Source organism: Salvelinus sp. IW2-2015, unplaced genomic scaffold, assembly GCF_002910315.2.
Source record: "Salvelinus sp. IW2-2015 unplaced genomic scaffold, ASM291031v2 Un_scaffold16356, whole genome shotgun sequence".
NCBI lineage: Eukaryota > Metazoa > Chordata > Actinopteri > Salmoniformes > Salmonidae > Salvelinus > Salvelinus sp. IW2-2015.
The window spans coordinates 137,268-150,670 of record NW_019957548.1 but is presented as its reverse complement, the minus strand read 5'-3'; the positions used below and the strand labels follow the sequence as shown (position 1 = coordinate 150,670).

Below are 13,403 nucleotides of genomic sequence, written 5' to 3'. Positions count from 1 at the left end.
TTCCAATGGCTGTCATATTTATTATGAGGCGAAAACCTCCCAGATTGCAGTTCCTAGGGCTTCCACTAGATGTCAACAGTCTTTAGAAACAGTTTCAGGCTTGTTTTTGGAAAAATTTGCTAGAATTTGTAGTTTTTTTAAGTGGCTCCAATTTTGGCTGTAGTGTTTCCATGCGCGTGGATGAGAGCGTGTTCTTTGTTGTTTATCTCCGGTAAAGACAATAACGATTCTCCGTATTAAATTTTATCATTTAGTTACATATTAGGGTACCTGAGGTTTGATTATAAACATTGTTTGACTTGTTTGGAGAAGTTTATTGGTAATGTTTGGGATTCATTCTGTATGCATTTTGAAGGAGGGAAACCGATCGATTATTGAATGAAGCGCGCCAGCTAAACTGAGTTTTTGGGGATATAAAGGAGGACATTATCAAACAAAAGGACCATTTGTGATGTAGCTGGGACATTTTGGAGTGCCAACAGAAGAAGATCTTCAAAAGGTAAGGCATTTATTATATCGCTATTTCTGACTTTCATGGTGCACATGCCTGGTTGAATTTTTTTTTTCATGCTTTTGTATGCGGGGCGCTGTCCTCAGATAATCGCATGGTGTGCTTTTGCGGTAAAGCCTTTTTGAAATCTGACTCAGCGGCTGGATTAACAAGAAGTTAAGCTTTATTTTGATGTATGACACTTGTATTTTCATGAATATTAAATATTTATATTTCTGTAATTTGAATTTCGCGCTCCGCAAATTCACCGGATATTGTCGAGGTGGGTCGCTAGCGGAACACCTGCGCCAGAAAGGTTAAGTTTCCTTGCATTAAAGTTCCCGGCCACTAGGAGAGCCGCCTCTGGATGAGAGTTTTCCTGTTTGCTTACAGCTCATTGAGTGCGGTCTTAGTGCCAGCATCGGTTTGTGGTGGTAAATAAATTACTACAAAGAATATAGATGAAAACTCTCTAGCTAGGTAGATAGTGAGGTCTACAGCTTATCATGAGATACTCTACCTCAGGTGAGCAAAACCTAGAGACTTCCTTAGATATCGTGCAACAGCTGTTCACAAATATACATAGACTGCCACCCCTTGTCTTAACAGAGGCTGCTGTTCAATCCTGCCGATACAGTGTATAACCCGCCAGCTGTATGTTATTCATGTCGTCGTTCAGCCACGACTCGGTGAAAGATATTACAGTTTTCTTATGTCCCGTTGTTAGGATGTACGTGTAGTTTGTCCACTTTATTATCGAGCGATTGTACGTTGGCCAATTGTACCGATGGCAAAGGCAGATTAGCCACTCGTTGCTGGATCCTCACAAGGCACCCGATCTCCTTCCGCGAAACCTTTCTCCTGTGAATGACGGGGATGAGGCCCTGTTCGGGTGTCTGGAGTAAATCCCTCTCGTCCGACACATTAATTAGTGGATCAATTAAGGTCTTACTATGTTTCCATCAACTTGCAGTTCTATCAAGCTAGTGCCTTTACGGCAAAGCATTGTCTGTTTGAATACATTTATGAAGCAACAACAATAATGTCAACTATCTGTAGCCATCAAGGAGTCTATTCCAAGAAGTAAGCTATCGTGATCTATTTTTAAAGGCAAGATTTTGGTATAAAGACACAATAGTATGCATAGAAATATCTCTCTCTCTCTCTCATTGACAAATGTTTTTTTTTTGGTGTCATAGTTTTGGCATGTGCAGAATTTAGGCACCGTCCCCAGCCGGGCTAGTAGAAAGGAATTTATCCAAAACCATGCGATATTTCAAAAGACAACATTTTACTATCCTTGGGCTAGTATCCCTATGTGTTCAGACAGCAGGTCTACAGTTAAACCCCTTGCATGTATTTGAGCTAGGAACAGGACAAGACAGTGGAACCAAGACAAAACCACTAAAGATACAAATACTCTGACACACACCATCCTCCTCTGTCTGCTTGACGATCTCCTCGCTCTCCTTGCTTCCCTCTGGGTTGGCGAGGACCAGGCGAAGGCGTACAGTGACGAAGGGCCTCAGGCCCCGCAGGGTGAAGTGGGATGATGTCTGGATCAATTCCTCGGCGGCAAACTCCTGCTGGTTGAACACATACTGGTACTGCACTGTCAGGTTGTAGCTGTGGCAGCGCGTCACGGCGTAGCCAAAAGTCTCCCACTGCAGGGTGAGCTGGCGGGCCCGAATGTCCACCACATTGACATTTTGAGGCCCGTGGACTGGGTCTGAAGGCAGAAAGAGAAAGAGAGGAACAGGGGTTAGACTTTGTGAACATATCCTCATATCCAACCATTGGAAAATTAAGAGGAACTGACTGCCTCACTGCTTAGGGATCCCATAATTGATTGCACAGGATGAGACGATGTTGGATAGCATTGAGTCACATGAGAAAAAAAAAAAACTGAACTGCTATTGATGTATTTTGGAGATAGTTGTTTAGCACAGTAGAGTTGTTTAGCACTTTGATCAAGTCTGCCTCTTTGATAAATCTCCACTAACCCCCCCCCCCATGGATGTCCGGTGGGCTATCACAGCAGTATCATCCACTTGTTGCGAGTATCATGGTTAAATTGATATACCATGCATGAGCGAATGACAAACGGATTGCTCAAACAAAGCTCTTTAGCCTAAAGGTCATTCTACTTCCCCTAGGTTAGCTAATAACAACATCTAAATCATACAAGATGGTGGGAGACAAAACCGCCCTTCCATTTGGGTTCTGTTTGGGTGTGTCTGGGTGGGACTTGAAATTGAAACGGTTTTGTCTGATTTTACAAGATGAAAAGCCTGTAGTGTAAGCTGGACAAACCAAAGCTAAGTGCACAAACAACTGGCATTTGGCTGCAGAGCTCTTGAACCTTTTGAACTGGTTGTTAAGAAGCCCCTCGAATCTTATCGATGCCATCATCCAGAAAAGCATTTATGTAATTCCTGAATACTTTATTGTTTGGAGATACAGTACAGGGTTTTGATGACGTCTACTTTATGATATGAGTGACGTTATAATATGAGTCTGGAAAAAGGAGACCAGCAAGGTCCATGTATTGCAGTTGTGGTAAACTACACAGTGATCACTATAAATACCGGTAAATCTACTTTTTCATCCATCACGTACTATTATTCTCCACAGAACACAAAACACAGTAACTTGACGACTTTGTGGAATACAGACTTATTATGCATGGTTAGATCAAGGCCTCACAGTAGTGGAACTGATTGAGAATAATGCTGAACAACAAAAGCCCAAATCCCCAGGTCTGAATGGGCCTGATTAGGGCTAATCCACGGCTAATCAGGGTTCATTTCGGAAATCAGCTCTAAGAAGATTGCTAATTTCAGTCTGGAAAATCCAACAGGGGGAACTCACTAGGTCAGCAGACAAAAAAATAGTGACATCTGTGAAGCCTGAGTTAAAACTTTGCTTTTGCCGTTAAGTCAATGAAGGCATCTCCTGAGTTGCCCTTGATCTTGACAAATAATGACTCAGTGTTGTCGTTGTTATTTATACCCTTTCTCCCCCTCTTCCAGCTCCTCTCAGCTATCTACCCCAAATGAAGCAGAGGGAAGGAGGGAGTGAAGGAGGGAGGGAGTAAGGGGCTAGCATTGGGCACGACTCAAGTCTCATTAATCAAAGTACATGGCGGTCGGCAGTGTTTGGCACACACTGAGAAAGGGTAACTGAGAGGGTTGCTATGCCATGGGTGAGCTGATTCCACCCCAGGTAGGGAAAGAGGGATATCGAGTCATTTGTACAACTGAATGCCTTCAACTGAAATGTGTCTTCCGCATTTGACACAACCCCTCTGAATCAGAGGTGTGCAGGGGGCTGCCGAAATCGACATCCATGTCTTCGGGCACCCGGGGAACAGTAGGTTAACTGCCTTGCTCAGGGGCAGAACGACAGATTTTTATCTTGTCAGCTCGGGGTTTCGATTCAGCAACCTTTCGTTTACTGGCCCAATGCTCTAACCACTAGGCTACCTACTTTAGAACATTAATAATCATCGAATGTGATACAGTTTTCGAAGCACATGCCCCTTATCTTTCATATCAACAGAAAAAGAGTCCCGTGCGGCTCAGTTTGTAGAGCATGGTACTTGCAAAACCAGGGTTGTGTTTTTTTATATATATATATATTTTATAACTAGGCAAGTCAGTTAAGAACAAATTCTTATTTTCAATGACGGCCTAGGAACAGTGGGTTAACTGCCTGGTTCAGGGGCAGAACGACAGATATTTTACCTTGTCAGCTCGGGGATCCGATCTAGCAACCTTTCGGTTCCTCGTCCCAACGCTCTAACCACTAGGCTACCTGCCGCCCCATGGGGGACCAGTTTGATACCCATTGGGGACCAGTACAAAAAAATGTATAGTCTGCTAAATGACTAAAATGTCAAATATATATATATATATACGGTGCCATCGGAAAGTATTCAGACCCCTTGAGTCCTGTTTCCATTGATCACCCTTGAGATGTTTCTACAATTTTATTGGAGTCCACCTGTGGTAAATTCAATTGATTGGACATGATTTTGAAAGGCACACCTGCCTATATAAGGTCCCACAGTTGACAGGGCATGTCAGAGCAAAAACCAAGCCATGAGGTCGAAGGAATGGTCCGTAGAGCTCGGAGACAGGATTGTGTCGAGGCCCCGAACTGGGGAAGGGTAACCAAAAGAATTCTGAAGCTAGGAAGGTCCCCAAGAACACAGTGGCCTCCATCATTCTTAAATGGAAGATGTTCTTCCTAGAGATGGCTGCCCGGCAGAAATGAGCAATCAGGGGAGAAGGGCCTTGGTTAGGGAGGTGACCAATAACCTGATGGTTACTCTGACAAAAGCTCTAGAGTTCCTCTGTGGAGATGGGAGAACATTCCAGAAGAACAACCATCTCTGCAACACTCCACCAATCAGACCTTTATTGTAGAGTGGCCAGACAGTAGCCACTCCTCAGTAAAAGAAACATGACAGCCCGCTTGGAGTTTGCCAAAAGGCAACTAAAGACTCAGATCATGAGAAACAAGATTCTCTTGTCTGATGAAACCAAGATTGAACTCTTTGGATTGCATGTCAAGCATCCCTACGGTGAAGGATGGATGGCAGCATCATGCTGTGGGGATTTTTCAGCGGCAGGGACTGGGAGACTAGTCAGGATCGAGGCAAAGATGAACGGAGCAAAGTACAGAGAGATCCTTGATGAAAACCTCCTCCAGAGCGCACAGGACATCAGACTGGTGCAATGGTTCACCTTCCAATAGGACAATGACCCTAAGCACACAGCCAAGACAATGCAGGAGTGGCTTTAAGACAAGTCTCTGAATGTCCTTGAGTGGTCCAGCCAGAGCCCGGACTTGACCCCGATCGAACATCTCTGGAGAGACCTGAAAATAGTTGTGCAGCAACGTTCCCCATCCAACCTGACAGAGCTTGAGAGGATATGCAGAGAAAAATCTGAGAAAACTTTGCAAATACATGTATGTTAAGCTTGTATCATCATATCCAAGATGACTTTAATGCTGGATTTTTCCGTTTTCCATTTTTAATACATTTGCAAAAATTTCCCCAAAACTGTTTTTGCTTTGTTATTATGGGGTATTGTGTGTAGATTGATGAGGGAAAAAATGATTAAATACATTTTATACTAAGGCTATAACCTAACAACATTTGGAAAAAGTCAAGGGGTGTGAATACTTCCCGAAGGCAGTGTATATACACTGCTCAAAAAAATAAAAGGGAACACTAAAATAACACATCCTAGATCTGAATGAATGAAATATTCTTATTAAATACTTTTTTCTTTACATAGTTGAATGTGCTGACAACAAAATCACACAAAAATTATCAATGGAAATCAAATTTATCAACCCATGGAGGTCTGGATTTGGAGTCACACTCAAAATTAAAGTGGAAAACCACATTACAGGCTGATCCAACTTTGATGTAATGTCCTTAAAACAAGTCAAAATGAGGCTCAGTAGTGTGTGTGTGGCCTCCACGTGCCTGTATGACCTCCCTACAACGCCTGGGCATGCTCCTGATGAGGTGGCGGYTGGTCTCCTGAGGGATCTCCTCCCAGACCTGGACTAAAGCATCCGCCAACTCCTGGACAGTCTGTGGTGCAACGTGGCCTTGGTGGATGGAGCGAGACATGATGTCCCAGATGTGCTCAATTGGATTCAGGTCTGGGGAACGGGCYGGCCAGTCCATAGCATCAATGCCTTCCTCTTGCAGGAACTGCTGACACACTCCAGCCACATGAGGTCTAGCATTGTCTTGCATTAGGAGGAAGCCAGGGCCAACCGCACCAGCATATGGTCTCACAAGGGGTCTGAGGATCTCATCTCGGTACCTAATGGCAGTCAGGCTACCTCTGGCGAGCCCATGGAGGGCTGTGCGGCCCCCCAAAGAAATTCCACACCACACCATGACTGACCCACCGCCAAACCGGTCATGCTGGAGGATGTTGCAGCAGCTGAACGTTCTCCACGGCGTCTCCAGACTCTGTCACGTCTGTCACATGTGCTCATGTGCTCAGTGTGAACCTGCTTTCATCTGTGAAGACACAGGGCGCCAGTGGCGAATTTGCCAATCTTGGTGTCTCTGGCAAATGCCAAACGTCCTGCACGGTGTTGGGCTGTAAGCACAACCCCCACCTGTGACGTCGGGCCCTCATACCACCCTCATGGAGTCTGTTTCTGACCGTTTGAGCAGACACATGCACATTTGTGGCCTGCTGGAGGTCATTTTGCAGGGCTCTGGCAGTGCTCCACCTGCTCCTCCTTGCACAAAGGCGGAGGTAGCGGTCCTGCTGCTGGGTTGTTGCCCTCCTACGGCCTCCTCCACGTCTCCTGATGTACTGGCCTGTCTCCTGGTAGCGCCTCCATGCTCTGGACACTACGCTGACAGACACAGCAAACCTTCTTGCCACAGCTCGCATTGATGTGCCATCCTGGATGAGCTACACTACCTGAGCCACTTGTGTGGGTTGTAGACTCCGTCTCATGCTACACATAGAGTGAAAGCAGCATACAAAAGTGACCAAAACATCAGCCAGGAAGCATAGGAACTGAGAAGTGGTCTGTGGTCACCACCTGCAGAACCACTCCTTTATTGGGGGTGTCTTGCTAATTGCCTATAATTTCCACCTTTTGTCTATTCCATTTGCACAACAGCATGTGAAATTTATTGTGTGGACAGTTTGATGGACAGTTTGATTTCACAGAAGTGTGATTGACTTGGAGTTACATTGTGTTGTTTAAGTGTTCCCTTTATTTTTTGGAGCAGTGTATAAAGGTGTGTAGTAATTAAACTTTTTTTGTTTGTTTCAAAAACCTTACCGCAAGCAATGTATGTCAATGTTTAGAGCAAGCGGCAGGGCTCTCAACAAAACTCCCCGGGAAGAAGATACCTTTATCAATAGGCGCTAAGCTAGTTAGCGTCTATGAATGGGCTAGACCCTGTCATAGCCTACCAACAGGACCCAGAGTTTTACCTGACCAGGTCATGAGATCAGGAAAAACTCCAGGCCCCAGAAAAGACACATTTTGACACACCACTTTTTAACCTCTCTGTTTCGAAATATCTACATTCTAAAGTCTAACAGTGCAATCGAATACATTTTTTTACATCATGATTATGAAGGGGATATGAATGCTCCATAATGGTCTCAGTGACCCTAGTATTCAGTACCAAAAGCCTCCTAAAGACAAGATAAGCCCCCCAGAGATACGTGACTTAAGCAAATTGGATTAACATGACTGCAAGCAGATGTTCCAGAGACTCTTTTTTTAGTTGTTTTTAATTACTCCCGTCATGTTTGAAAAGCGACTCCAAAGTGGGAAGGAAAACTGAACGTTTTCCCTCCATTTTCCTTCAAACTGATAAAGAATATGCAGAGATTCACAAATGATTTGATAACTAAGCTTTATATACAAAATCCAAGTTGGATATTGCAATAGAGATGAACACAAAGTTCAGGGCCTTTTAGGGTGAAACGTAAGAAAGGAGATGCGTGGATTGAAACTTTCCAAAATGTCACAATATCGGTTTAGCTTGACACAGACTTGGAACTACCTGCTGCTCCTTTGTTATTGGATAGGGTGGTTGTTTTGTTCATTTGCTAAATGGCGTTATTGACCTCCATCTTCCTCAAGGGGTCTCTGGTCCATAGAACGGTGTAAAAAGATGTTGACGCAATTTCTTTGAAGCCCATTGAATCCCTCACTGTCTATCTTCCCCCCCCCAAAATTGTTACCTTTATTTAAATAGGCAAGTCAGTTAAGAACAAATTCTTAATTTCAATGACACCATAGGAACTGTGGGTTAACTGCCTTGTTCAGGGGCAGAACGACAGATTTTTACCTTGTCAGCTCAGGGATTCGATCTGGCAACCTTTCAGTTACTAGTCCAACGCTCTAACCACTAGACTACCTACCACCCCTATAATCACCAAGGCCTCGAAAATTCCCCTCTACTTCACGACAGCCATTGTTCCCTGGCAGGTACTACAATGTCCAGCAATTCCCACTCACAATTGTCATACAAAAAACACGGATACAGTGGTGGGACGTTGTCCATCTTTGTGAGATTGTGATTGTGATGCCTTCTAGCTAAGTGTAACTGAGGGTACAGTCAGGATGAGGTCGAACAGTGTTTAAGTGTGTAGGACAGGTCAAAGCGGAAGGCCGATGGAATCCGATGTTTTCATGTCGTTTCAGTGAGAGGTATTAACAGGGGTAGCAATCTTGGTACAATAGAATAACACACAAGTTCATTAGGTTTTCCAATGGAGCATGGGACCTGGATTTGTTTGAGTTCCTTTGAGTCATTTTACAGACTAGACTACAGTACATGTTCTTAACAACTCAATATATCTCTGTAGCCTACACTTTCATCAAACCTAATATTGAATTGTGTGGGTCTATCCATGAGTGCACAGGGCATGCAGGAAAAATCCAGCCCCACTTATATAAGGAATCACAAATGAGTTGTCCGACCTTTAGTACAATAGCACTGCACTTCCACCCCATGGCAAAAAGCATCCTGTTCACATCCTGTGACATTCTAAACCCCCATCATTTGAAGTTTGCTATCTCAGTTTAATGAGGGATTCTGGAGTGCAACTCAAACACACACATACACAAAAATATATACACACACGCACACCCCTGGTGGTTTGTGAGGGCTGGAGAGGCAGAAAACTTCCTGACTGATTAAGTTCCGGTGTTGGCTGGTCTGTCCATTTCCCGGGCCACAGGTCACCCTTTAAAGCAGAGAACAATTAGGGAGGAAGAGTGGTGGAGCGGAACCGAGTACAACTGTTACCTTAATTACCTGCGCTCTGCCCGTGTGGCTCCCCGCCACTCTCTCACTACTCCAACAGGCTCCTTTTTACAGCCCTGCCAATAAATATACCCATTGATTCATTTGCCTGAACCTGAGGTTTAAATTGCATTCATGTCTGAGGCATGTATCTGTGTAGAGCTAAGATTATGTAAAAACTTGATTGAGACTAATCAAAAGTGCAGTTTTATTGAGAATCCAAGATAATAAAGTATTATAGAGGCAATCTGCAGTTCACACAACAGCAACGCGGACACCCCGCCACTTTTCCGGCTAGAGAAATGTAACCACTCCTAAAGTGAATACATGGGGCTATGGATGCAAGGACGGACCATCCATGAGATCAAAATGATACAGTGTTTGTTGACAATCACATTGTTTACACACAATTGAGTAAAAAAAGCTTATATTTTGGGTTCTGATGAGGTCTGACAGCTGAACTTAGCTAATGAGGCATTTATAAGTTATATGTGTTAATAATCAATGGCTATATGTCCATTGAAAGTTAAAAACTACGTAGCAATCGCAGATTTCCCCTTTAAAAGGTGAGGGCTACTGTATATATTATTAAAGTTCTTTGCATCCCTCTTATGCTATATATTAGCAAAATGTGGTCTCACATTGTTCTCAAGGCTGGATTCCTGTTAAGCATTGCTAAAGTGCACCGCTCTATTAAGTCGCCGCTCAATAGCCCTCAACCGCTCTCCACTTTCACCCACTCGCCAAAAGCCCCTTGCCATTTTATCAGAGCCTTACAGCATGCAGGCTCAGAGCCCATTAAATTCCTTCCCAAGTGTGCGGCACCACCTCCATTTGGTAGACGAGAGACATGGAAACGGGGATAGGGGCATTCAGCCAACCGAAACAAGCGGAAGAGTATGATAATACACTGAACAAAAATATAAACGCAACATGTAACAATTTCAAAGATTTAACTTTGAGTTACAGTTCATATAAGGAAATCGGTCAATAAAAAAAAAAAAAATTGGCCCTAATCTATGGATTTCTAATGACTGGGAATACAGGTATGCATCTGTTGGTCACATATACTTTTAAAAATGTAGGGGCGTGGATCAGAAACCAGTCAGTATCGGGCGTGACAACCATTGCTTCATGCAGTGCAACACATCTCCTAGAGTTGATCAAGCTGTTGATTGTGGCTTGTGGAATGTTTTCCCACTCCTCTTCAATGGCTGTGCAAAGTTAGTTGGATATTGGCGGGAACTGGAACACGCTGTTGTACACGTTGATCCAGAGCATCCCAAACGTGCTCAATGGGTGACATATCTGGTGAGTATGCATTTTCAGCTTCCTTGTGTAGAGATCCTTGCGACATAGGGCCGTGCATTATCATGCTGAAACATGAGGTGATGGAGGTGGATGAATGGCACGACAATGGGCCTCAGGATCTCATCAAGGTATCTCTGTGCATTCAAATTGCTATTGATAAAATGTAATTGTGTTTGTTGTCTGTAGCTTATGACTGCCCATACCATGTTGCACTCTGTTCACAACGTTGACATCAGCAAACTGCTAGCCCCCACACAATGCCATACATGTGGTCTCCGGTTGTGAGGCCGGTTGGACGTACTGCTAAATTTTCGAAAAAACAACGGAGGCGGCTTATGGTAGAGAAATCAAAATTAAACTCTCTGGCAACAACTCTGGTGGACATTCCTGCTGTCAGCATGCCTATTGCATGCTCCCTCAAAACTTGAGACATCTGTGGCATTGTGTTGTGCGACAAAATGCACAGCACAAAGTGCACCTGTGTAATGATCATGCTGTTTAATCAGCTTCTTGATATGCCACACCTGTCAGGTGGATGGATTATATTGGCAAATGAGAAATACTCACTAACAGGGATGTAAACAAATTTGTGCACACAATTTTAGAGAAATAAGCTTTTTGTACATATGGGACATTTCTGGGATCTTTTATTTCAGCTCATGAAACATGAGACCAACACTATCTGTTGCATTTATATTTTTGTTCAGTGTATAACAATCAAATAAAAAATGAGAAACGGTGTGTATTCTTCTTCCAAAATGAATAACTTGAAAACAAAAGAATGGTGGTGGTGGTGGGGAGAGAGAGACAAAAGGAATCTAAATTGGGGTGAGAGCAGAGTGTAGACTGATTGCACCGAGACTACACAGCTAGCATCGTATCCCCTCAACACCATTAGCACCTTCACCAGCACCGCCTGCCACCCACCTCTTCCCCAAAAGGGTCTGTATCGAGAGATCCTTCTGGTTATTATTACGCTCTCCCTACAGTGGAGTTGGTGAGCTGAGAAAGCAATCATCCTTCCCCCTCAGAATGAATCAACCGGCACTCATTCCAATAATTTAGGCTCACTGGAGGAAAATATCTTACTCCACTCGCTGCTTCCCCCGGTAATGAGTTCTCACAATGAGGATCAAAATACATCAAATGCCCACAGATAGATTCTCAGGTACACTCGCTCTCTCAGCCAGCGCATGGGGGAACAAACTTGTATATTTATGAACCTGGGAAGACTTGTACATTAGTATACCCCGTGTGCCCACTGCCCTTGTAAGCCAATCTGTTGCTGGAAGGAGTAGAGGCTGGGCCCTAGATGGCGATGCTTGGCGAGGCTCTGTAGAAAGTAGTCTTTATTTTGGTAATGAGGTGAAAACACTGGTTCAAAGAGATGGAGCAGACCTGTGGCCTGTGTTGTATTACATCTGAACCTATACCGGAACCTACGTCTGAAAGCACTGTACATCAAAGCTCAAACAAGACACACTACAGACAGTGTCTGATGTTGAGGAAATATGGAGCGACTTCCTTTTTTCTGCAATTCAATGTGGACACCGGCTCGTCAAATATTTCATTCCAAAATCATTGGCATTAATATGGAGTTGGTCCCCCCTTTGCTGCTCTAACAGCCTCCACACTTCTGGGATGGCTTTCCACTAGATGTTGGAACATTGCTGCGGGGACTTGCTTCCATTCAGCCACAAGAGCATTAGTGAGGTCAGGGCACTGATGTTGGGTGATTAGGCCTGGCTCACAGTCGGCATTCCAATTCATCCCACAGGTGTTCGATGGGGTGGGGGTCAGGGCTCTGTGCAGGCAAGTCAAGTTCTTCCACACCAATCTCGACAAACATTTTGTGCAAGGGGGAATTGTCATAACAGAAAGGGCCTTCTCCAAACTGTTGCCACAAAGTTGGAAGCACAGAATCATCTAGGATGTCATTGTATAATGTAGCCCCTTCAGAGGAACTAAGGAGCCTAGCCTGAACTATGAAAAACAGCTCCAAACCATTATTTCCTCCTCCACAAAATTTTACATTTGTCCCTATGCATTCGGGCAGGTAGCGTTCTCCTGGTATCCACCAAACCAAGATTTGTCCAGCGTGATTCATCACGCCAGAGAACGCATTTACACTGCTCCAGAGTCCAATCGTAGCGAGCTTTACACCATTCCAGCCAACGCTTGGCATTGCACATGGTGATCTTAGTGTTGAGCGCGGCTGCCCGGTCATGGAAACCCATTTCATGAAGCTCCTGACGAACAGTTCTTGTTGTGAAGTTGCTTTCAGAGGAAGTTTGGAACTATGTAGTGAGTGTTTCAACCGAGGACACTCGGTGGTCCCATTCTGTGAGCTTGTTTGGCCTACCACTTTGCGGCTGAGCCGTTGTTGGTCCTACACGTTTCCAGCACATACAACTGACCGGGGAAGCTCTAGCAGGGCAGAAATTTTACGAACTGACTTGATGGAAAGGTGGCATCCTATAACAGTAACAAGTTGAAAGTCACTGAGCTCTTCAGTAAGGCCAATCTACTGTAAAAGTTTGTCTATGGAGATTGTATGGCTGTGTGCTAGATTTTATGCACCTTTCAGCAATGGGTGTGGCTGAAATAACCGAATCCATTCATTTGAAGAAATGTTCATATACTTTTGTTTAAATAGTATATGTACAGTACCAATCCAAAGTTTGGACACACTTACTTATTCAAGGGTTTTTCTTTATTTTTACTATGTTATACATTGTAGAATGTATAACATTGATTCACGGAGACTGCGTGAATCAG

At 44.0% G+C, this 13,403-nt stretch overlaps 1 protein-coding gene across 1 annotated transcript in view; it reads right to left on the bottom strand.

The window, feature by feature from the left end:
- The window catches only part of LOC112080517 (protein tyrosine phosphatase receptor type T), a 265,993-nt gene that overhangs the window by 188,992 nt on the left and 63,598 nt on the right, over positions 1-13,403 (bottom strand). Inside the window, exon 4 of the mRNA XM_070442613.1 lies at positions 1,923-2,219. Coding sequence (XP_070298714.1) covers positions 1,923-2,219 — 297 coding nt within the window. The remainder of the gene's footprint in view (positions 1-1,922; positions 2,220-13,403) is intronic.